The sequence below is a fragment of the Podarcis melisellensis genome, assembly GCF_964234715.1.
Source record: "Podarcis melisellensis genome assembly, chromosome: 4".
Lineage (NCBI taxonomy): Eukaryota > Metazoa > Chordata > Lepidosauria > Squamata > Lacertidae > Podarcis > Podarcis melisellensis.
Window position 1 is genome coordinate 81,208,204 of NC_138531.1, and position 22,557 is coordinate 81,230,760.

Here is a 22,557-nt window from a genome sequence, read left to right on the forward strand (position 1 = left end):
ATAAAATTGAAGAATTAGTGTATTTTGCATTCATTTGTCACAGCTACTGCTTTCCCCCACAAGAACTGAAATGAACATAGCGTTTGTGATCAAACCATTCCCTAACTAAATAGATACAACAATTTATGTGAAAGGAATTCTGCTCATTTGCTGAACACACACACTGATTTTTCCCCCTCTTAAGTTCTTGTACGTACTTTGGAAAATGGCAAAATGAATTTTCTCCAGGATTACATTAAAATTAGATGATCTTTGCTCAGGTTTTTTAAATATTGGTAGACTCACTCTAGTTTTTTCTGTTTTTCCCCCTAGTTACAATAACCTCAACTGGCGAAAAAGGTAAGAATGTTTCTTCACATATATTTCTTTGCATAGAGTGCATATATTCATTAGCCTTGGTAAAAAGATGACCTTTTGTTTGAGATTTAGAATTCCATTTATGTATTTTTATTAAGAATGGCACAAATTTCCCCTACTCTTGTGTTCCTGCATGCCATTGGTTATGCATGTATGTGGTTCCTTGCTTATCTCTTCTTTTAGTTTCCCTCTTATAGTTGCTGCCTATAATTATAATCTTTCTCTCTTGTGGTTGCTGCCTATAATTATAATCCTATCATCTTTGGAATTAGCACAGAGAGAAAATAAAGTGATGTAGCTAGGACACATTTAAAAAATGGGTGGTACCGGTAATGGATTTCCCATAGAGAAAAATTGCCAGGTATGCATCGGTTTAGCATGCTAGACATGCATTTGGAAAGTTGTGAGAAGCTGATCAACAAAAAAGTTCTCAGGGAGAGTTTACCTGGCAGTTTAGGAGCCTCACATTGGGCTATTCATAAGCTGAAGTACTGCATCCTGAGGGCTGCTATTGCTACCATCTGTCAGGGTTAGGATTCATTCCTTTTCCCAAGGGAGTGTGTTGGAAGCTGCTGGGAATTGCTCTCACATTATTTCTGCATGAGAAATTCAGGCTGCAGTGTGGGGAGAGAATGCTTGTAGAGTACAGTGGTACCTTGGTTCTCAAACTTAATCCGTTCCGGAAGTCAATTCCAAAACCAAAATATTCCAAAACCAAGGCATGCTTTCCCATAAAAAGTGCCAAACTTAATCCATTCTGGAAGTCTTTTTGACTTTCGAAATGTTCGAAAACCAAGGCGCAGCTTCTGATTGGTGCAGACGCCCCAGAAACAATAGCCGACAACCATATCGGACGTTCCGCTCCCGAAAAAAGGTTTGAAAACCAGAACACTTACTTCTGGGTTTTTGGTGTTTTGAGAACCAAGGCGTTTAAGTACCAAGACATTTGAGAACCAAGGTACCACTGTGTAGAATTTAGGAAAGGTTGCTAGTCTCCAGAAAGCTTTTATTTCCTGAAAAGAATATTTGCCTTGATGGTTGAACAGTGGTATGAAGCAACTGTCATTCTCTTTATTTTACTTTCTAGTATGTTAATCTTTCTGCTGTTACTGCTGTTTGAAGAATTCCATTTGACTTCAAACACATTTCTCGAGATTGTGTAGCTACCATAGACATAACACATTCTCTACCAGTTTAAATGTAACTTCATGCAAAGAGAATGATTCATGTTATTATGTAGCTGCTTCGTTTTTTGTGTTCTATATTATAACTCAAGCACTGCTAGGAAGATTCCTCCCCCGTGTATTTCTTGTCAATAAGAAATTTGGTGTGGCGCGAATAAATTTTTACTCTGAAAGTGTGGCCCAGAGAAAGAAAAACATTTGAGACCCACTGTAGTATTACAGTTCCATAGGGAGAGAATAGCTGCTTAATCGATTTAAACCTGTGGGATGCGTATTTCCTGATTTTGCATTTCAGATTTTATCTTGAGATGCTTGTTTGAAGGATTGCCAAAGTGAGTGTCTGTCTGTGGGAAACCTAATTCATGTATATTCTGATCTATATTGCTAGGTTAGCTTTCTTATTACCCAGTCGGCTGAATTTTTCCATTTGGCATTTATTTTCCTCCTCCTTGTGAAGCCTGTCCTTGGTCTCACTGTTCAGTGTTCTTTTGTTGGTAACCACACTAGTTTGATTATTTAGTTTCTTCCTCTTTCTTGATACTGTATCTGAATCTGTAGGAAAACACTTGTGGTAGAACTGTCTCTTATTCTGTGGTACACCTATGAAGTAGGAGGCTTAATGTAGAAGAAGCAGGGGGGAAAGCAACAGAATTATGGTTCTGCTTGTGCTAAGTCACAAGAGCCACGACGAAAAGGTCCCAGTAATAGTCTCACAGTTCCTTTCTGAGGAACATAAAATCACTAAAGCAAGATGCTATATAGAAACTGCTAGTAAATCAGGATTAGCATTGAATGCATGCAGTTCCTCAGTTAAATTAATGCATTATGATTGCAATCGAACAATAATTGCCTGACATTACAGTTTTTGGATTTTTGTGAATTGTTTGGATATAGACCCTTCAATAATAAAGTCCTACTTATAATTCCTGAATTTAAGAACTATTCAAACTCCAAACTTAGAAAACCTCAAGCTTGATTACTTTTCTACTTAAAATACGGTAATAATAATTTTAAACATTCATATTTCCCCTCTGGATAATATCTGCAGGGATATATTCCAGAAAGACTACATATAAATATTTTAAACATTTAAGAATTAAATTAAATAATATTCTTGGTAGAGTTTTAAGGTTTCATATAACTTTCTAAAAGAAAGACTGTCACAGGAAAATCTAGCATGTGCACAATGCCTTTGGAGCAGATGGAATCCCCTAATGTTTCTAGGATTGGACTGAGGCTTAATTGAATATCTTCTTAAACTTCTGTCCTTTATCAGACTGCGAAAGTAGGTCAATAATTTCTCCTTTGGTGTGAGAATATGACAGAAGTAACATTAAATATTCAACATCATGCAGCAGTTTCCCTCACCCCATCAGTTAGTTATACAAAGTGCTTTCTTCCACCACTCTTAAGATTCTTCTGTAGATGTTTGGTAGAATTGATAGTGTAGCAGCAACTGGATTTAAGATGCAATAGCAAGCCTGCTAATTAGTATTTTGTTATCTTCTTAATGTAGCTTAAATATACCTATTTAGAAAATCAGGTTGGATTAGGCCACTGGAGGAACGTATGGGCCAAAAAGCGAGTGCACTTGGCAGTCTTGTAAATTAGTTGGGAACAGCTACAAATTGCTTCTTAATCCATAGTGTGTTAGCCTGGTAGCACTAGCTAAGGAGGAATTGCTTCTGGGTGGATGAAAAGGCTGCTGCAGGAGAGATGGAGCTCCCCAGTCGTTTTCGTAGGCTAGTAGCTTTGAAGACCTATTTACAAGACTGTTAGAAATGTGAGCCACCAATTTACTACATTGACGTGAACCTCTGGTGTGACAGCCCTTTAGATAGCCATCTTCAAATATCTCAAGGGCTTTCACATGGATAATGGAGCAACCTTGTTTTCTCCTGATCCAGAGGCTAGGACCTGAACCAGTAGCTTCAAGTTACAAGAAAGGAGATTCTGATTACACATCAGAAATAACTTTCTGACAGTAAGAGTTGTTTGACAGTGGAGCAGGCTCCCGCAAGAGGGGATGGACTCTTCTTCCTTGGAGGTTCTTAAGCAGAGGTTGGATGGCCATCTGTCAAGTATGATCTAGTTGAGATTCCTTGGGATCTCTTCCCACTCTATAGTTCTATGATTCTATGATTTGCCTGTTCTGGTGCACAGGTGTGTTTGTGTGTGTGCTACGTCCATACAATGCAATAGGTTTCATGTCACTGTAATCCCACTTTGAATTGAGATTAGGCGAGGAATACATATTAGGAAGAGTAATTGATACATAAGGCACTAAACAACTCTTCCCCAGATATTGACTTGATAGCACCGATTTTCACAGCATTTTTTGAAGAAAATAATTGTTCTAAAAAAAGTGTATAATAATAACAGTATCAAAATGTTGGTTTACAATTATATAGTGCTCTAGTGCTACCTAGAAGGGTCTTTTAAAACTGATATACCATTTCTTAAATATGACATTTTTAATATTTTAGAAAACAGCACACAATTTTGCAGATATCTTCTTTGTTGTCTCTTATGCCAAGCTGCATTGGTATACAAAATAACTATGCACTCAAAATAAAGATTTCTATTTGCCTCTCTTTCTTTTGCCCTTTATACATGTAAGAAAACTCTGGAAGAGACTACCTATAACTGTTTTACTATGCTATATTTGTAATGCTTAACCTCAGTGACAGATATTTTACCTGTTTTCATTATTTGAATATGAAGCAGCCCTTAACTCAGAGGCTCAATTTAGACACCAAGCTAAACTGGTTGGCACTTAATACCAGTAGTACAACCTGTCCCAAGGTTTCAGTTTCCAAACAGTCAGGCAAACCATGGTTTAGAGCTGCTTTTCTGTTTTTGTTTTGTTCTGTGTCTGCTCAGCAGGTGCATATTTAGGTGCTGTAGCCTCTGAATACCTACATCAAACAGTGACTTCTGATTTTGGTTTGTTAGCCACTTGCAAACCATGACTTATCAGTGGGGACATCATGCCAAACCATAGTTTAGCTTCAATACACCATGATTTGGTTTGATGTCTGAATTGAGTTGTATGTTAGAGAAAGGGCCATGGATTCTGTTATTTTGAGATGATAGATTTTGGTTTTGCTTTAACATGCTTATACTGAATTCTTACAGCATCCTAAAGCAGGTGATTAAAAAAGAAATAGAATCATATTATGATTGAAATTTAAAATGTGTTTAAAATCTGGGTTAAGTTAAACCAAAATGATTGTTTTTATCCACATTAGTAGAATTCCTCCCGACACTGATTCTATAGTTTTTTCTCTCTTCAGAGCTGGCCAGGATAGCACACCAATTGTTCTGCGATCATCTCTTCAAAGTTATTTTGCTGATACAATGAAGAAAAACCATTGCATTTTTGTTTTTTTTACTTCAGCTGTATTCACTAAAACCTTATTTGTATTTTTTTTTATTGCAGTTGTCTACCTTGTGGTTTTCCATCTGTCGTTTGTCATGTTTGTGTGGTCCTATTGGAAGACTATTTTTACATCTCCTGCCTCTCCTTCTAATGAGGTAAAGGTTAACTTTGGCAAAATGTTGCCTTTCTTACAACAGAATTGTTTTTGCTACTGATGTATGATGTGGCTTGCTTTTTTCATTTCCATTCAGTAAGTAACCCTGTTCTGTTGTGAATGAAGTTCTTAAGAATATTTTCTATGATTAACACATCATTGATGCCAACTTCACATTTCATTAATTTGGACATTAATTGCTCACGTTTCCATATGCTGTAATCCAGTAATGTGGCATTCAAGAAGGAGATGTTGTTAATCAGTTTCTTAATCTAATATTTTGAAATGGATATGAATTAGTTCACTGTATGTGTATCTCTGCAAGCATCCTTATTTTAACAACATCCCATTGTGCTCAGTGACAAGTCTCATACTTGTTTAGGAATTCTTTTAAGAGTGAGTGGACTCCAAGCAATACGCAAGCACAATATGGAAGAGCACTGTCAGCAGGGAGCCACCATTGTTGTACTGAGCAATGTGTCATATTTACCAATCCATATGTCTCAACAAAGAAGATAATGAGAAAAGTAATGCAGTTGTAGACTTACGGTCACATTCATAATGCAGATGTAGACTTATGGTCACATTCTCGTAAAACACTATTGAAATCTATTTGGCTAAATTAAATTAATCATGACTCTTCCTAAAATCATGGGTATTGTCTAAACTGTAGTGCTTGGAGTCAGTGGACTTAAACTACTTAAGTCATTCTTCTCTATTGTAGACATATGCTGCTTTTCTACGAAAAGTTGGCCTAAAGCATATTTTACAGCTGAAAACATTTCAGTAGGGGGAAAAAGTGCCCCAGAATGAAGGATATCTGCTGGCCAGATATACTATATTTTCTGTTTTTTGTTTTTTTTAAAAGACTTGTGTGTAAAGGTAAAGTGACCCCTGACCATTAGGTACAGTCGTAACCGACTCTGGGGTTGTGGTGCTCATCTCACTTTATTGGCTGAGGGAGCTGGCGTACAGCTTCTGGGTCATGTGGCCAGCATGACTAAGCCGCTTCTGGCAAACCAGAGCAGCACACGGAAACGCCGTTTACCTTCCCGCTGGAGCGGTACCTATTTATCTACTTGCACTTTGACGTGCTTTCGAACTGCTAGGTTGGCAGAAACAGGGACCGAGCAACGGGAGCAGGGACCGAGCAACGGGAGCTCACCCCGTCGTGGGGATTGCTGACCTTCTGATCAGCAAGTCCTAGGCTCTGTGGTTTAACCCACAGTGCCACCCAAGCTTTTTTTTTTTTTTAAAAAAAGACTTGTGTGTAGGTAACCTATATATTGTGACCCATGCAAATTACAAAGATGTTACCATTTGTTTGGCTACTCTGCACCGCACTGCATCTGGTAGGCCTAGTGCAGATAAGGTATTTCTGATCTCCTAACCATGGTTTCCCTGTGTTCTTATCCAGTTAAATCCTTCAGATTTATTTATTTATTCATTTATTTATTTATTAAGATATTTTAGACATTGGTCACAGTTCCCACAGTGAAGGAGTTTTGGTCTCTTTTGTGGCCAAGTCTGTTATGCCAGGATTGTTATCGTACATAGTTGAGATTTTGTTATATGGAGGAAGCTGAGGTTGCCAGGGAGCATGTGTGTCAATTCCTAACAAGTCTGGGTCAATTGACCAGTTAGCTAAGCTTTCATTAAGAGGAATATGTAGCAAAACCTCTTACTTGGGACAAGGCATCTCCAGCCCCATTACTTGCACACTTGCTATGTAAAGGACCAGGGCTGTCCATATAAAACATATTAATTACATCTTGCCACAATTCCTTTGAGTTACCTCCTCCAATCCTGTATGCATTCTCAGGTAGCAATAAAGAGGTGCCGATCTAACTGATAGAAAAATGCATTCTTGTAGATTGAAATAATAGGAAATCTGTGTTTAAAGAGCATGCTCCCTGCATAGAGCAATTCTTTCTTCATAAATTATGGTGGATTTATCTCCAAGTTGATGGTGTCCAACTTGCTCTTTCAAATACCTAATGCAAATATAAAAGAGTATTATTATAGTTTATTAAAACAACCACATAGTGGGGAAGCCTGTACTACACAAAAAGCATTGACTGCAAGTTTTGCTGTACTGCAGTGCCACATTTTGTCAATAAAAAGAACAATTGGTTTTGTCTGACACCCTGGAAAGAAACAGGAGAACAAAGGGATGCTGTTTTTTCCCCAGATTAATTGGAAAATATTCTGCACCTTGCTTGAAACCCTCCTAGGGTTTTTTGTTTGCTTTTTGCGAGCTCATGTTATTTCAAATGTATGTAGATGTTGTTGGGGAAGAAGATGCTGTGGCCCTCTTAGCACCTAAAGATGATATAAATGGAGCATTGCTTCAAGAATTTCTTGAATCAGTCAGTGTTCTGCTGGTGGTGGTTGGTTTTACAAGTGTTTTAAAGTATCCTGGTTTCTTATCAACATAAACAGCTTGTCTGAGCTTCATCTATTCACAGCTTCTTTGCAACACCCTTGCTCTTGACAAGCTGCCAGAATATTTACATGATGTTCTTCTTACTTGGGGCAGACATGCCCTGCAAAGTAAATTATTATCAACTGAGCAACTCCCTTAGACATTCTGGATGTATAATTACTTTACAGCTATTAGTGTCTTCCTGGGTACATTTTATTCTGTTGTGTCCTGACAAGGACATTTAAATGGCCCCTTCTCCGGGGCTTTAACAGTAAACCAACTCAACAAAAATAAGCTGGAAGTATGAAATGTCACCTGCTAAATTTATGTGCATCACATTGATGTTAAAGAACATGGGGCAGGGCCAGAAACAGAGCCGCAGCCTTAGTAATATGGGGGGCACACCTTGGGGATGGACCAGAGGCTCAAACTGGTGTAGAATGCAGCAGCTATGTTGCTGGTGGGAGCAAACTTCCTCCAGCCTGCAGCACGTTGCTTGCGGGATTTGCACTAGCTACCAGTCTGTTACTAGGTCAAGTTCAAGGTGTTGGAACCAACATATAAGGCCCCATATGTCTCAGGACAATGTTACTTGAAAGACTGCCTTATCCAGGCATAGGCAAACTCGGGCTCTCTAGATGGTTGGGACTACAATTCCCATCATCCCTAACTAACGGGACCAGTGGTCAGGGATGATGGGAATTGTAGTCCCAAACATCTGGAGGGCCGGAGTTTGCCTGTGCCTGGATATACCCCGCCCATCTTGCTGGGTTTTCCAGTATATCCCTGAAGTCTACAGGAAAGTTTCTCCTGCAAATACCAAAGATTTCAGAATTCCGCTCCATGGTAACTTGGAGTAGAGGTATTAATACAGCTGTTCCTGTTCTGTTGAATAGCTTTCCTGTTAAGATTCTATAGGTGCCCACTGTTCACTTTCTGAAAACAATGGAAGATATTTTTCTTCCAACAGGCTTTCCCAGCTGAGTAAATGGGTCTTTGCAATGAGTGCCAATTTTGTATTGCTTTAGTTTTGTTTTAAATGTATCTGCTGGGGGGTTTTGTGTTTTTAACTGGTTTTTGTTTTGTTTTTTTGTTTTCTGTTTTTTATTTTGCTATTTTTATTGTACACTGCATTGAGACAGTTGTGGAGACTTTAAGCAGTGAATTAATAATGATGCTGATGAAGACCAGTTTATAATCTGGTTCTCAGAGTTGTTAAACACATTATGGAACAGTGCATAACGAGAACTTTGGGTCTTGAGGTTCTGGTGGCCATGGTCCTTGGAGTCCCAAGACATGCTCCTCATTGGATTGTGGTGAATAGTTTGATATCAACACCTGTGAAAAAGGGAAATTCTATGTTCTTTTCTGCACCCTTTCTCCACATCTGCTCTGGAGGCTTAGGGGAACTCGTAGAACAGATATGTTGCAGGGAGAGGGGAGTGAAAGGAAGTTCTGTTGCACAAATGGAAGCCCTTGCACTAACTGAACATGTTAACAGAATACAGTCCAGAATCCCAAGTCACAGCTGATGTAAAAAGAAGTGTTTCTTCCCTAATTTGTGAGGAAGGGAAAGAAGGAAGGAATCATCTTGGAGGATGCATACCGAAGGTGCATTAGTCTTGGCAGACCCAACATCCTGTTTTCTTTAGCCCCCGCCCCCCTTAAGAAGAAACAAGAAGTTTGAGATTCAGCCTGCTGAACTCACAGACCTGCTCAGCAGGCAGCAGCACATATTCACAGAGAGCATTCTACTTTATAACTGGGGGGAGTGATTGTTAGCCACTTAAAGAAGCATCCATATCGTATGTTTGGTTTGGCAGCCATACTTTTATTCAATTCAGTTCTTTTCACTTAAGTTTTTATTTTGCAGGGGAGGGGTTGGCAGGCAAACATATACCTTGAACTGCAGGCTTATTTCACAACTGCACCCTGAGAATCATAGAAAGTGGAGAGTTGGAAGGGACGAGGCCCTGATGCTTTTTCACAGTGATCCAAAAGTTCCTTGTTACACATGAGCAACACTTTCAAAAATAACATTTTGAAATTGATTTGTAAAGAATAGCTATGGATTTCCTTTCTCCTTCCCATTTCTGCTTTGAATTGCTAACAGAAATCCTTAAAACAAATTGATGTATTCTCTAGCTGCTATTATATGGCATTAAAAAAACCATAGTTCTGTTGTCTTTTTTCAGTTCTGTTTGTCCAAATCAGATAAGGAACAATATGAAAAAGAAGAGAGACCAGAATCCCAACAAGAAATCCTCAGAAGAGCTGCTAAAGACCTCCCAGTCTATACTACAACAACCTCAAGAGGTTAGCCTGCAAAGAATCCTAGCACTGCATAAACTCCTTAATGATGCTATTGTTTGATTGGATTGGGGCCATTCAGCAGGCATGATCCTTAGGCTTACATGTTTCCTCGCTTACTTCCGGATTCTTGGCAAAAAATAGTTTGCCATATCATTTTAACCTGGCAAACCAGGATTGGAGATCTTGGTTTGAATGAAGTTTGCACCCTTGATTCATAGGCAAACCATAGTTCCCTTGATTTGGATAAACAGGTAACCTTTGGTTTTCTGAGAAAGTAACTGGCATGCATAAGTGAAAGACTGGGGAGAGGGAGTGCTCAATGGTGAGGTGCATGCCTGTTAGTTCTTCTAATGAAACCATGGTTTAGCATTATGTTTCAGCTAATTCACCGTGGTGAACCATCTAGTTCTTCAAATTGGTTTTAGCCTGTTTTATCTATTAACCAAAAGGCATACAGGTTTTCTAAAGTAAAACCAGCTCTGGAATTCAACTTTGCACAGAGACATAGCTGCTTGGGGAGAATTTAAAATACAGATATGTGCATCTGTAGCAGGAGAAGAAAGATAGCAGCTGCACTCATGCAATCAAAACTTGGCTTAATAAGCTAGGATGTGTACAAGTTGCACCTGCATGCAACCTCTGTGCTCCCACTTCACTCCTGCTGTCACATGAGTGGGAAAACAAACCTTTTAACCATAGCTTCCCATTACGTGCAAACCAGGAACTATGGTTAATTTCTTCCAAACAGGGTAGGATCCGGAAGCCAACTTTAAACAGTGGGTTAAGCCATATTTTAATTCTGCAAACCAGACCATAAGCACATAAGAAGCACCTCCTAGTTCAGCCATGGGTACATCCAGTCCAGCATCCATTTCCCACAGTGGCCAACCAGGTGCCTGTGGGAAACCAGTAAGCAGGACCTGAGTGCAAGAGCACCCTTGTGTCCATATGCTTAGACTAATGTTTAGATTGCGTTTATGTTTCGCTCATCACTTGTCCAAATGTGTCTCTTGCATTCTAGTTCTCGTCATGATAGCTTGCTTCAACCTCTGCTATATGTGAGCTACCAATCACCTTTACAGTACACTGTGTATTTTACTAAAGCAGACTTGGCAGAATCCTGTTTTGAGGTCTAGATTACCTCTGACCTTTGGATTGCTAAACTACAGCTTCATATTTAACACCTTGATTTTAATGTTCAATATAGCCATAAGATACTGCGATAGATGCCAGCTCATCAAGCCTGATCGATGCCACCACTGTTCTGCCTGTGACCTGTAAGTACTTGGGGGTACTTAGCCACGGGGTAGGATAGACGTCTTCAGATTTATGCCTCTTAGGGTTGTCAGTATCAAGTACATGTTCACACCTGAAACTACTGTGTTATTTTTCCAGGTACAGGATGGTTCTCTACAAAAATAAGTTTCACCAGGGAGTTCCTGGGTTTATACCTCATTGTCTTAAACACTATGCTTCTCTGCCTTCACTTTTGCATTCCTGTGTTCTGTTAGCACTTTTGCAGTGACCTGCTGGAAGATATTTGCTTGTAGTCATACGCTTTAGATTTAGAACATGCTATGAAAATTAGATATGTATGTTTCACTTCATGGGTGAAAAATTAGTTTGGGAGAGATTTTTATTGGGGAAATGACTGTAGAAGAGGAAGCATTATTTTCCCCCCTCTTCAGCTATTTTTTCATTCAGGCTTCCTTGGCTGCTTGACAGAAAGAGGGGGAGAGGAAAACAAACTTTTAAAATAAAAAGTTAAAATCTAAAAAGGAAGGAAGAGGAAGACCTACACAACATCTTGCATGGCTCTGTAGTGAGTGGGAATTTTGGCAACTGTGATGTTTGCCTGGGTGTTGAAATGCTTTAACAGGCTTTGAAAGCTAGAGATTAGATACTAGGGGTATGCACAGGCTCCAGGCCTTGCATTGTATCTGATCTGCTTCTGAAACACTCTGTCCTTTCTCTGTTTTGATCTGTGTTTCAGGTTCTCTGCTCCTCTGTATACAATTAAGCTTTGCATTTTCCTCATTCACTATAATGGATAATCTAACAACAACTATAACATTCCCCTCTTTTTGCCAAAATAACTTACAGACACAGAAGCCCCTCTGGTTAGATTAAGCCTGCCAAACTGCAGACAAATACATCCAGAGGCTTGTGGAGGAGAATTAAAAGGGATGAATTTTTCTCCATAATTCCTGTTGGGTTTGTCTCTTCCTTACCTTAAAATATTTAATTAAAATAAATAATTAAGAGGTGGTATATTTTTAGAAACATGGCAGCTTTGCACCAGTCTTTTTCTGATCGTTGTTTGTGTCCTCTGATAGTCTTTACAGATCTCTGATTGGCCTCATGGTGCAAGGTTGTCGAGAAACCTCTTTGCAGGGTTCTGAAGAGCTCTGGGCTTTTGTTAAAGCAGAGGAACATAGGATTTTAAAAACAAAACAAAACTCAATGAAGGTTTTTAGTTTTCAAAAAAATTCCCAGTTGATGTGCTTTAACAAAAAATAATAATCCAGAGCCTCACTTCTTGCAAAGCCTGTGGGCCACCCTAGAGAAACACAGAGGTAGAGAAACATTGTTGAATGGCCCAGGGGAGGAAAGAAAAAGAGTGGCAGTGTGACCCAGAGCTTTGTGGGAACCTGGTCTGACTCAGGGAATATAATGACATCATACCTTGACTGAGATGAAGAGGAGGCTGATTAACTAATTCAGCTTTTTATTTGACCAGTGCACACCTCAGTTAGACATTCTTGTTTGGAAAATCCACATTTGTACTGTTTTGCCATCATTAACTTTACTGGAAATGTCTTTCTTTTTTCCTTAGGTGTGTACTGAAAATGGACCATCATTGTCCTTGGTATGCTTCCCCCCCCCCTTGGGTTCTTAATTTTTGTCTGTGCAGAGAGAAATAAGTAAACCACCTCTTGTTAGCTGTGCTGCAGGATGAACCAAGAACAGGGATAACTAGGAGTGACTACCTCCTCTGGGGAAATTTTGATTCTACATTACTAGGAGTTGGTCTACTGGCAAAGTCTAAATGTATATTAGGTTTGATTGATTTTTATAACGGAATGAAAATGAAAATGAAATGAAAAACGAAATGAAAAATGAAAGCCTAAGGCTGCAGTCATATTCTGTTAAAATTAATGGGAAGTTTTATATTGGAAGAGGATTGTACCATAAAAGGCATTAATATTATTACGTAGTGACAGTTTCTACTGAATGGTTTTAATACTTCCCTTCAGAAGGATTAGAGTTTTAAAATAAAATCAGGTTTAGAGCAAAAAAGGATCATTAGAATGAAAGAGACAATTTGTGAATAAATGGAAACAACTGGACAAAAATACAAATTGTATTCATGTTTGCATAGTTAATAAGCAACATTTCAGTCATTTTTAATTGATAAAGGGATGGTTTTTAAAAATCAATTTCAGCTTTGTGCATTGTAAAAGAGAGCAAACTTTTTTACTTTAGGCATTTAAGTTACTTCCAGAAAACAGTTTGCCTAATTCTGCTTGCAATGGCAAATCTAAAAGATAGACCCTTTTAATGCCTGCCATTCTTCCAGGTTTACATAGCAGTTTCTCTTTTCTTTTCTAGGGTGAATAACTGCGTGGGATTTTCAAACTACAAGTTTTTCCTCCTGTTTTTATTTTATTCCCTCCTGTATTGTCTTTTTGTTGCCTCTACAGTGCTGCAATATTTCATAAAATTTTGGACAGTAAGTGGGATTTTTTTATTTAAAAAATCATATCTTAGATATTTTATCTGTCTATTTAGCTGTCTGTCTCTTTGTGTTTAAACATCATGCATTTATTGTTGACATACCACATATAACCATCATCAGTTTGAAGCGCCTGAAGGAATAAAAACCTACCGATAGTTAATCTAAATTTATTTATTTAATAATGTGTGTTTTTTCAGATTCACTAGAGCTGGAAAACTCTGGGACAGTTTTCACTCTGCATGTTTTAAGAGACTACATTATGTTCATATGACATTTATTAACTCGAAAAATGTCAACATTGCCCTCATCTAATTCCAAAATAATGTTCTTCACTACTCTGATTGAGTAGCATTCTTTACTTTATATTAAATCACTACCTGAAAATACAATATTATGAAGGCTGTAGACCACTGAGGTTTGTGCCACAAGAAGCCCAAAATGCCTCATGTTGCCAATGGCTGTGGACTTGCACCGTTGTGCTTCTGAAGAACATGGAATATAAGAGAGCTGCTTATTTAATGAGATAACTTCTTACATTAAAGAAGTCAGTTTTGATTTCAGAAAACAGTTTGTGTGTGCATGTATCACAAGTAGAAAAGGAAAATCTTTGACCGGCTCAGAGTAAATTCTCTCTCTTAATATTCCATGAGATCTTCTCTTGTGAGGATAAAGACACCCTTCTGAGGGTTGGTTAAGCATAGAGAAATATGAGCCTTATAGAATGATAGAATTGTAGAGTTAAAGGGACCCTGAGAGTTGTTTAGTCCAATGCCCTGCCATGCATGAATCCTGCCCACAGCCTCAAACCACCAGCCTTCTGGTTAACAGCCAGACGCGTTGATCCACTGTGCCACAAAGGGCTTTATTTGGCCATGCAAAGGAGATTGTTAGCCATTTTGAGACTCCTTAGGGTAGTGATAAAGTGGGATATCAAGTCCAAACTCCTACTCCTCCTCTTCTTCTTCTTCTTCTTCCTTCTTTCCCATTACATCTGATTTGGAAAACTATGGTTACCAGCTTCAGAACAGGCCAGGATCTTACATCAACTTTAAATGGTGGTTTAAGATCCTAACTTGTTTCTAATTTTAAAACCACCATTTCTAGGTTTGGAGATAATGGGGGGGACAATGGTTAACTGGAGGCTAATTGCAACCTCCTGAGAAGGAAAGGGTGGTGTGCATGCATGCAAGACTCACTCGTTATTTCTTTAAGCTGAGCTAAATACATCTGAACTGAGACAGACTTGGCAAATGCCATCCAGTGAGCTTTGTGCCTGAAACATGGAAAGCTACTTTACATCAAATCAAACCACTGGTCCATCAAGCTCAGTATCGTCTACACCAGTGATGGCCAAACTTGGCCGTCCAGCTGTTTAGGGACTACAATTCCCATCATCCATGACCACTGTTAGCAAGGGATGATGGGAGTTGTAGTCCCAAAACAGCTGGAGGGCCAAGTTTGGCCATCACTGATCTACACTGACTAGCGATGGCTCTCCAGGGTTTTAGATAGGAGTCTCTCCCAGCTCTGCCTGACGATGATAAGGACTGTACTTGGAACCTTCTACATTCACAGCAGATGTCCTGTGCGTCCTCACCCAGTGCTTTAAACGTGACGGGATGCATCCAAAATTCTGTGCTTGGCACCACATACACTTTCTGGGTTTACCAATTATCTATTAAAGAATCACAGAATTGTAGAGCTGGTCCAACCTCCTGCAATGCAGGAATCTCAGCTAAAGCATCCATGAGAGATGGCCATCTAACCTCTGCTCAAAAACCTTCAAGAAAGGAGAGTCCACAACCTCTCATGGAGACAGCTCCTGATGTCAGAATGTTTTCCCTGATACTGTATTTAGTCTGAATCTCCTTTCTTGTAACTTGAAGCCATTGGTTTGAGTCCTGCCCTCAGAGCAGGAGAAAACCAGTATGTTCCCTCTTCCATGCGACAGCCCTTGAGATATTTAAAGATGGCTATCATATCACCCCTCAGTCTGCTCTTTTCCAGGTTAAACATACCCACAACTACTGTTTTCAGTAACTGTAGTGAAAGTTACCAAAAGATAGAAGAAGAAGAATTATATATAGCAATACATACAGTACAAATAAGGAGACAAGTGTCTCTGGGCAGCTATTAGTAATAGGCAGATAGAATCGTAATATTTTTTCATGTGATAATGTAATATCAGTCAGTGGCTCTGAGATACAGTACTGGAACTGGTTAATCTAAAGATGTGTTTTATCAATCAATTAATTAATTAATTAATAATATTTATACCCTGCCCATCTAGCTGGGTTTTCCCAGCCACTCTGGGTGGCTCCCAACAGAATATTAAAAACACAATAAATAATCAAACATTAAAAGCTTCCCTAAACACATTCCATTCCTGGTCTCTCTCTCTCTCTCTGTGTGTGTGTGTGTGTGTGTGTGTGACTCCCGTTATTTTTTCAAGAAACTACTAGATATTCTTGATTTCCTCCATTTTTCAGATATGTGAGTTTTAGCTCACTAACATTTTGAAAGGAAACATGCTGCTTTCCTTTTAAACATTTTTGAAGATACTTCTCCATCAGTTTTTATAAAGATACATTTTAAAGCAGTGGTTTCCAACTGGCATAACTTACCCAGGGAGTCAATGCCACATGCCTGGCAACTATCTGGGGCATCCTGTTTTGGGGTGGCCATGCTGTGCCCCAAAACACACAAGATTGCAGCACCCAAAATTGTGTGATTACTTAACTGCAGTACTTAACTAATTGGGAACCACTGCTCTAAAGCATAGGGAGATCTGTGGCTTTTTAAAGATCCATTGAGAATGGTTTAAGCTATGATTTTAGAATTAAAGTGATATACGTAAGCAAAATGATAGGTATCTTGCCTGTACCCAAACCCACTTTCAGTTACATAAAAGAACTAAGCATCATACAATAAATTGAAGGGAGTCTCCAAATAACTCATTCTGTAATTCTGTAATAGTGGCAAGGACATTGTGCTTTCAAAATGCTCTGATTTGTAGCTGGGTAACAAATTTCCAAACCTCACATCACTATGAACATTAGCTTCCAAGAGTCTTCTTGGATCTATATAAAACCAATTGGCTTCAAGGCTGAACTTCCAATGTGGAAAATTAGAGAGAGCAATGTGTTAATCTTAATTTTAATGGTGTGCCTTGAGTCCACACCATTAAAATAAATTACCTTTTACTTCAATCTCATTGTGCAAACACAAGCTCACCTTTACATGTTCATCCACTGAATGTAGACTAAGGCCTCTTGCCATTGAATGCTGCACGCATAAGCCATTAATTTTCTAACAACGTTTTTACTGTTTCTAAACACCAGCCTTGAAGGGATAAAGCTATTTAATAAATTGTCTTTATTTGCACAAAGCTTTGCCGCAGGAAATCTGCTGAGAATTGTCCAAAGGTAAAATGCAATTTAAGCTGAAGTCTGTTCTGGTGTGCTCATTCATTTTTAATAATGAAACAAGATTATCATACTATTTTGTAATACTGTCTGTATAATTATGTGTTTTTAATTAATTGAAGCTTATTGTGGAGAGCCGAAGAAGAAATTAGTACACTTAAATGCTAGTGGTAACTTAAATGGATGCTAATCTATGATGAGAGAATTTTACCTTTCTATTTTAAAGGTCATCTTTTAGAAATAATTGGTTTTTCAAGCTATGTAACTGCTGCAATTAAACTATTTATTGTTTCATGAGATTCTTGCAATCTGAGCATATGTGGAAAAACTTGAAACTGAATTAAAAATACACGAGACCTTTTCTCATGAAATGACACTTCTACTCAGTGTAAAAACATCATTAAAAAGAACTCCTGCACATTCCCTATAACTTTCACCTTCTTACAGAGGCTTACATTGTATGTGGTGTGTGTTGGTTCACATGATCATGTGGCTACTTACAAATAACAGTGTTCAGTTAACTTCATACTGAACGTCTAATTAAGATCAGATGAGTGGGAGGAAGGCTCATCCTGCCCCCATTTCCGATTTTATAGTTGAATTTATAGTGTGTAGGCTTACTCTACATCTTCCCTCAGGCAGTTTAAGTTATGTAAAGAAAAATACACGTTGTAAACATCGTATAGGAAGTATAGCAGCACTTAGAAATCATACGGACATGTAACAAAGGATGTTGAATGTGCTTTTACAGTGCTACTCATGTACACTCTGTCACAAAATAATGGCAAGCCCTGTGACTTGCAGTTCTACATTGGTTTCATATAATTTAGGTTTCTAAAATGCTAAATATGCTAATAGTAATGTTCGGATATGGTGATACTGGCTTTAGCTCAGAGAGGCAACTTTATAGAAGACCAGCTGTTGAACAGAAATACTAATCCCGCCTCCCGTTTTCTTCTTCTTCCAGAATGAACTGCTGGACACACGTGCAAAATTCCATGTTCTCTTCCTTTTCTTTGTGGCTGCCATGTTCTTCATCAGTATACTGTCACTTTTCAGCTATCACTGCTGGCTGGTTGGCAAAAACAGGTCAACAATAGGTTAGTAAGCAATCTGCGGTATTGTTATCTATTCCAATTCCAAGAAACTCAACATTATTCTACTTTACCCTCACCGTTAATCCTGTGAGCTAGGTTAGTCTGAGCATGTGCTATTAGCTCAAGGTTGCTTAGTGTGTGTCTCATGGCTGTGCTTACTCATAAGCAAGTCCTGTTAAGAATCCCTGGAGTTTAGGATTGTACCCCTCAATCAACATATTGGTTTAAAGTGACTTACAACGTTCCCTGCTACTGGCCCTTTTAACTTCTTAAAATGCTTCTTTCCATCTTGGGTTGGCTGTTGTTAGATACAGGAGCTGGTTTAAACCATACCAAATGGAACCTCTTTACTGAAAATGTCTAATTAGTTGCTTCCTACATTTGTTCCAGCCGCTGCCTTTGCTGAATTTGGTCCATGTTTTTCTAGCTCATTTTTTAAGTGTGCAATTTTAATGACAACAACAACAAACTTTTATTTTGTAGGCATTTTGCATTTTTGCTACTTAATGGCTTTAAAGGGTAAGACAAATACATGGAGGGTAAGGCTGTCAGTGATTACTAGTCTTAATGGCCATATATTACCTCCAGGCTCAGAGGAATTATGCCTCTGAATAGCAGTTGCTAGGGAGCACAAGTAGGAGTGTGTTGTTGTGCTGAGGTCCTGGCTGGGCACTGTGAAAACAAGATGCTGGGTGGGCATTTGGCTTGATCCAGCAGGGCTCTTCATATATTCTTAAGCGATCTGTCCTCTTTCCCACGTTTGTTTACTTTTGTTTTCTGTGTGTGATACAGAAGCTTTCAGGGCACCTATGTTTCGAAATGGACCTGACAAAAATGGCTTCTCTCTCGGATGCAGTAAAAACTTGAAAGAGGTTTTTGGAGATGAGAAGAAGTACTGGTTGCTACCAATTTTTACAAGGTATTCCTATTTAAATTTTATTCTTCTACTTTTAAAAGTTATTAGAGTAAAATCTAGAGTTTGGTGATTTAGTGAAGCTAGCAGTCCTAAATACTGCTAAAATTGTAACTTGTATATTTCCTGAACAATGAACATACCTATGTGCTAACTAAATGATATATTGTCTGCTAAGACCTAAACTGCGTTATTTTTTAAATTATTTTTGTGCATAATGTAGCCTGGGAGGTGGCATGTTCAATCCTCTATATTGTGAGGTCCTTGTTCTGTACTGGGTATTTTAGACAAATTATTTAAAATATTCCGTATTTATATATACAGTGGTAACTTGGGATGCGAATGGGATCCGTTCTGGAGCCCCGTTCGCATCCTGAACGCAACGTAAGCTGCGACGGCGCATCTGCGCGTGCACGGGTCGCATTTTGCCGCTTCCACGTGTGACGTCATTTTGAGCGTATGCGCGAGCGGCAAAACCCAGAAGTAACGCACTCCATTACTTCTGGGTTGCCGCAGAGCGCAACTTGAACACGCTCAACTCGAAGCACATTCAACCCGAGGTATGACTGTATAAACCTTTTTCTTCAGGACCATGCCACTGTACTACATACCAGTTTTTCCTTTTAATTCCTCTGTATTCTAGACAGTTATTATTGTTTTCTCCATTGTAACGTCTGTTGTTGACAAACATTTTCAGAACTTTGCAGTAGACACCTCTTTTATTCTACATAACTGTTTGTAAGTCTTGTGCATGCCTGCCTGGGAGTAAACTTTATTTGTCAAGATTTTGTTGCGTTTTTAATATTTTGTTGGTAGCCGCCCAGTGGCTGGGGAATCCCAGTCAAATGGGCGGAGTATAAATAATAAATTATTATTAGTAGTATTAAAATATACCTCCCAAGTAATATTCAGTAGGATTGGGCTTCATACATTTATGGTTCAAGTTAAATACAAATGGGACCATATCAAAGTATTTCTATGACTTTGCAAAATAAAGCAGAGTCAAAATAGTTGGTCGTCATTAGTTCTTATCTGTGGATATTTGCAGATCATTTGTACAACTGTCCTTTTTTAAAAAGTGGCATCTTTTCCAAGTCCTACTGTTAGTATTCCCAGCATGAGGACAACACTTTTTTAAAGGGTCTGTTTTAGTTGCCTTCCACATGCTAACAGCTGTGCTGTAACCTTGAACATGCAGAAATAACATACTGTCAAGGAATATAGGTCACTCAGACCTTTGTAAGAACTTTGTATTTAAAAAGACTGCCTTGCTTTGTGAGGTCAGCAGCCAGGTACAGTTTCTACAGTAATAGCTAACGCCCCATGTTTTAGAAATTTAAGAGAAACCACAAGAAAATTGGATTTCAGTTCAAACTGAGACATTCAAGCACACTCCGGTGAACTCTTGAGGTTAAACAGACTGCATGTAATTTACTGATAATACACACTCTTTTAAATCTTAAATTTCCTACGGCAAGCTCACATAGGTGTTTTGTGTTGTTCCAGTGGAGCACAAGCCTTTTTTTGATTTTTGGAGACAAACTTTGTTGAACAAGTACATATATGCTTCCATGGTGTTTATACTAAATAAATAAACGTGCAAGTTACCCGCAGCTCTGAAATAAGTCATTTCCTGCATTATTTGTAGTGGAGGTTGCAGTGCTTAAAAGTTACTTAACCATCTGCTATACCAACCAGAACATTCCATTGTTTGAACAGGGTGATGTACTATCTACATTTACTGAGTCACTCAAATGTGCCACTTCATATAACTGTTTTAAACCCAGTATATCCATTAGTGTTAGTTTTTAATAGCACGCTAGTTAGATGTCATGTCTATTTTATTGTTCAGTTTAGGGGATGGCTGTAACTTTCCAACACGCTTGGTGATTATGGATCCAGAGCAGCTTACTGTCTCAAGCCAAAATGATCCTGCTAAAAGGTGTGTGGTTTTTCTTTCACTAAAAGGTGTGTGGTTTTTCTTTCACAATTTACAAAGCAAGGAAAAATGCATATTGAAGACCACAGCTGTGGCCAAATGTGAACCGTCCTCTTTGTAGTCTAATCTTTTCCCTGCCTCTGCTTTTGACCCATTGTTCACCAGGTCTTAGCCTCCTTTTTTACTCCCCCACTCTAAACGTCCTTTGATGCTGTTTGACTTTGAAGTGAGTTAGGCTGGAAAGTTTATTTCTTTTTAATGGGAAGTTCTTTATGTTTGACAATATTTATAGTGCAAGCTTAGTTATGGACACCTTGTCCATTTAAAATTGAGCTTTCTAAGCCTCATTTTTTCCTGCCTTCGTCCTGACCTGCCATATGGAGCTTTCAGCCTTATATCTCTTACAAGCTCACTGTTCTCACCAATTAATTCCCTGTGCATCCTTTCTGTTGTATGCCAGGCATTCAGAGTAGCCCTTGAGAGAGATTGTGCCAGTTTAGATCATGTAACCACAAACTATTGTTTCTTGTTATAGGCTTGAACAATCCAACCCTCCCCTTTACACTTGAGGGGAGGACATTTAAAGCCTCTTTTTCTTACTTACTAGGAATGGGTGCCTTAAATTTCCTCCCATCATGCATGAAGGGGAGAGGACAGCAGGCAAGCCTGAAGCTCATGAAGTTATGTCTGAACTGAGCAATATTAATTCATATTGTGTTGGTCTCCAGAATAGTGTTTAAGAATTTCAAGTTCTTTGGTGCATGAACTCCAGCTTCTGATAGCAGTTCTTCTTTTCAGCTCGGGTCCCAGTCAACCATTTCCTGTTAGGCCACTAAGCGAGTCCCAAAATCGATTGCTGGCCAGTGAAAACCAGTGGGTGGAAACCAATTCAGAAGATGAAAATGTTAAATCAGGTACCGAATGTTAACTGATTAATTATAATCACTTGTTATAGAATAGAAATTCAACATTCTGATTAAATGAGAGAAAGAGAGAATGGAGAGTAACTGATTTTAAAGATGAACAAGTTTGTTTTTTGCAGATTAATACAAATAAAGAGGTCAGATACTGGCTTAATGCCGCTCCTCCCCCAAAAAAATTTCATCATGTAACGTCTCTAAAGCATGTACCTTTATAATTACGTTTTCTTTATTTTTTAAAGGTGTAAAAAAGCATATTATAGTTTCATTGGAGAGCTGATCTTGGCTTCAGTGTCCATCCCTCTCAGTGGAGAGGAAAAGATGGTAAGATAACTTCCGCTCAGAAATAGTGATTTATTGTGACCTTGCAAGGCTGTGAAATAAGATTCTTTTCGTTTTGAAAGCCTTCCTTTTTTTTAAAAAAAAAAAAAGGAAAATTGAGCATGGGTGATGCATCAGAAATATAAAGCCTGGTCTTAAAAGTGAAGGCAGAAACACAGCAATTAAGGACAGTGTTTCTTCAGTGTGGAGTAGCCGCGATCAGTTCCCTTGTGTCTGTGATTAGGGGATGAGTTTTCTATAGGCTAATTTGAGATACCGCAAATCTATTTCCAAAGCAGATTTAAAGCAGCAGGCAGATTTCACAGAGTAGAAGCCAATTCCTGTTTGGATAGAAATGTGTTTACAGTGCAGTTGCCAGCATCCCAAG

The 22,557-nt window shown here is 38.6% G+C and overlaps 1 protein-coding gene across 2 annotated transcripts in view; it reads left to right on the forward strand.

Annotated features, from left to right (window-relative positions):
- The window catches only part of ZDHHC20 (zDHHC palmitoyltransferase 20), a 38,443-nt gene that overhangs the window by 11,633 nt on the left and 4,253 nt on the right, over positions 1-22,557 (forward strand). Inside the window, exons 2-13 of one of the 2 annotated variants that reach the window (XM_081909413.1) lie at positions 313-339; positions 4,984-5,078; positions 9,698-9,818; positions 11,023-11,092; positions 12,652-12,684; positions 13,428-13,548; positions 16,944-16,979; positions 17,947-18,079; positions 18,869-18,995; positions 20,842-20,931; positions 21,727-21,842; positions 22,091-22,172. In XM_081909413.1, the coding sequence (XP_081765539.1) occupies positions 313-339; positions 4,984-5,078; positions 9,698-9,818; positions 11,023-11,092; positions 12,652-12,684; positions 13,428-13,548; positions 16,944-16,979; positions 17,947-18,079; positions 18,869-18,995; positions 20,842-20,931; positions 21,727-21,842; positions 22,091-22,128 (1,007 nt within the window). In that variant the 3' untranslated portion in view covers positions 22,129-22,172. The remainder of the gene's footprint in view (positions 1-312; positions 340-4,983; positions 5,079-9,697; positions 9,819-11,022; positions 11,093-12,651; positions 12,685-13,427; positions 13,549-16,943; positions 16,980-17,946; positions 18,080-18,868; positions 18,996-20,841; positions 20,932-21,726; positions 21,843-22,090; positions 22,173-22,557) is intronic. The other variant, XM_081909414.1, reaches the window with a different exon arrangement.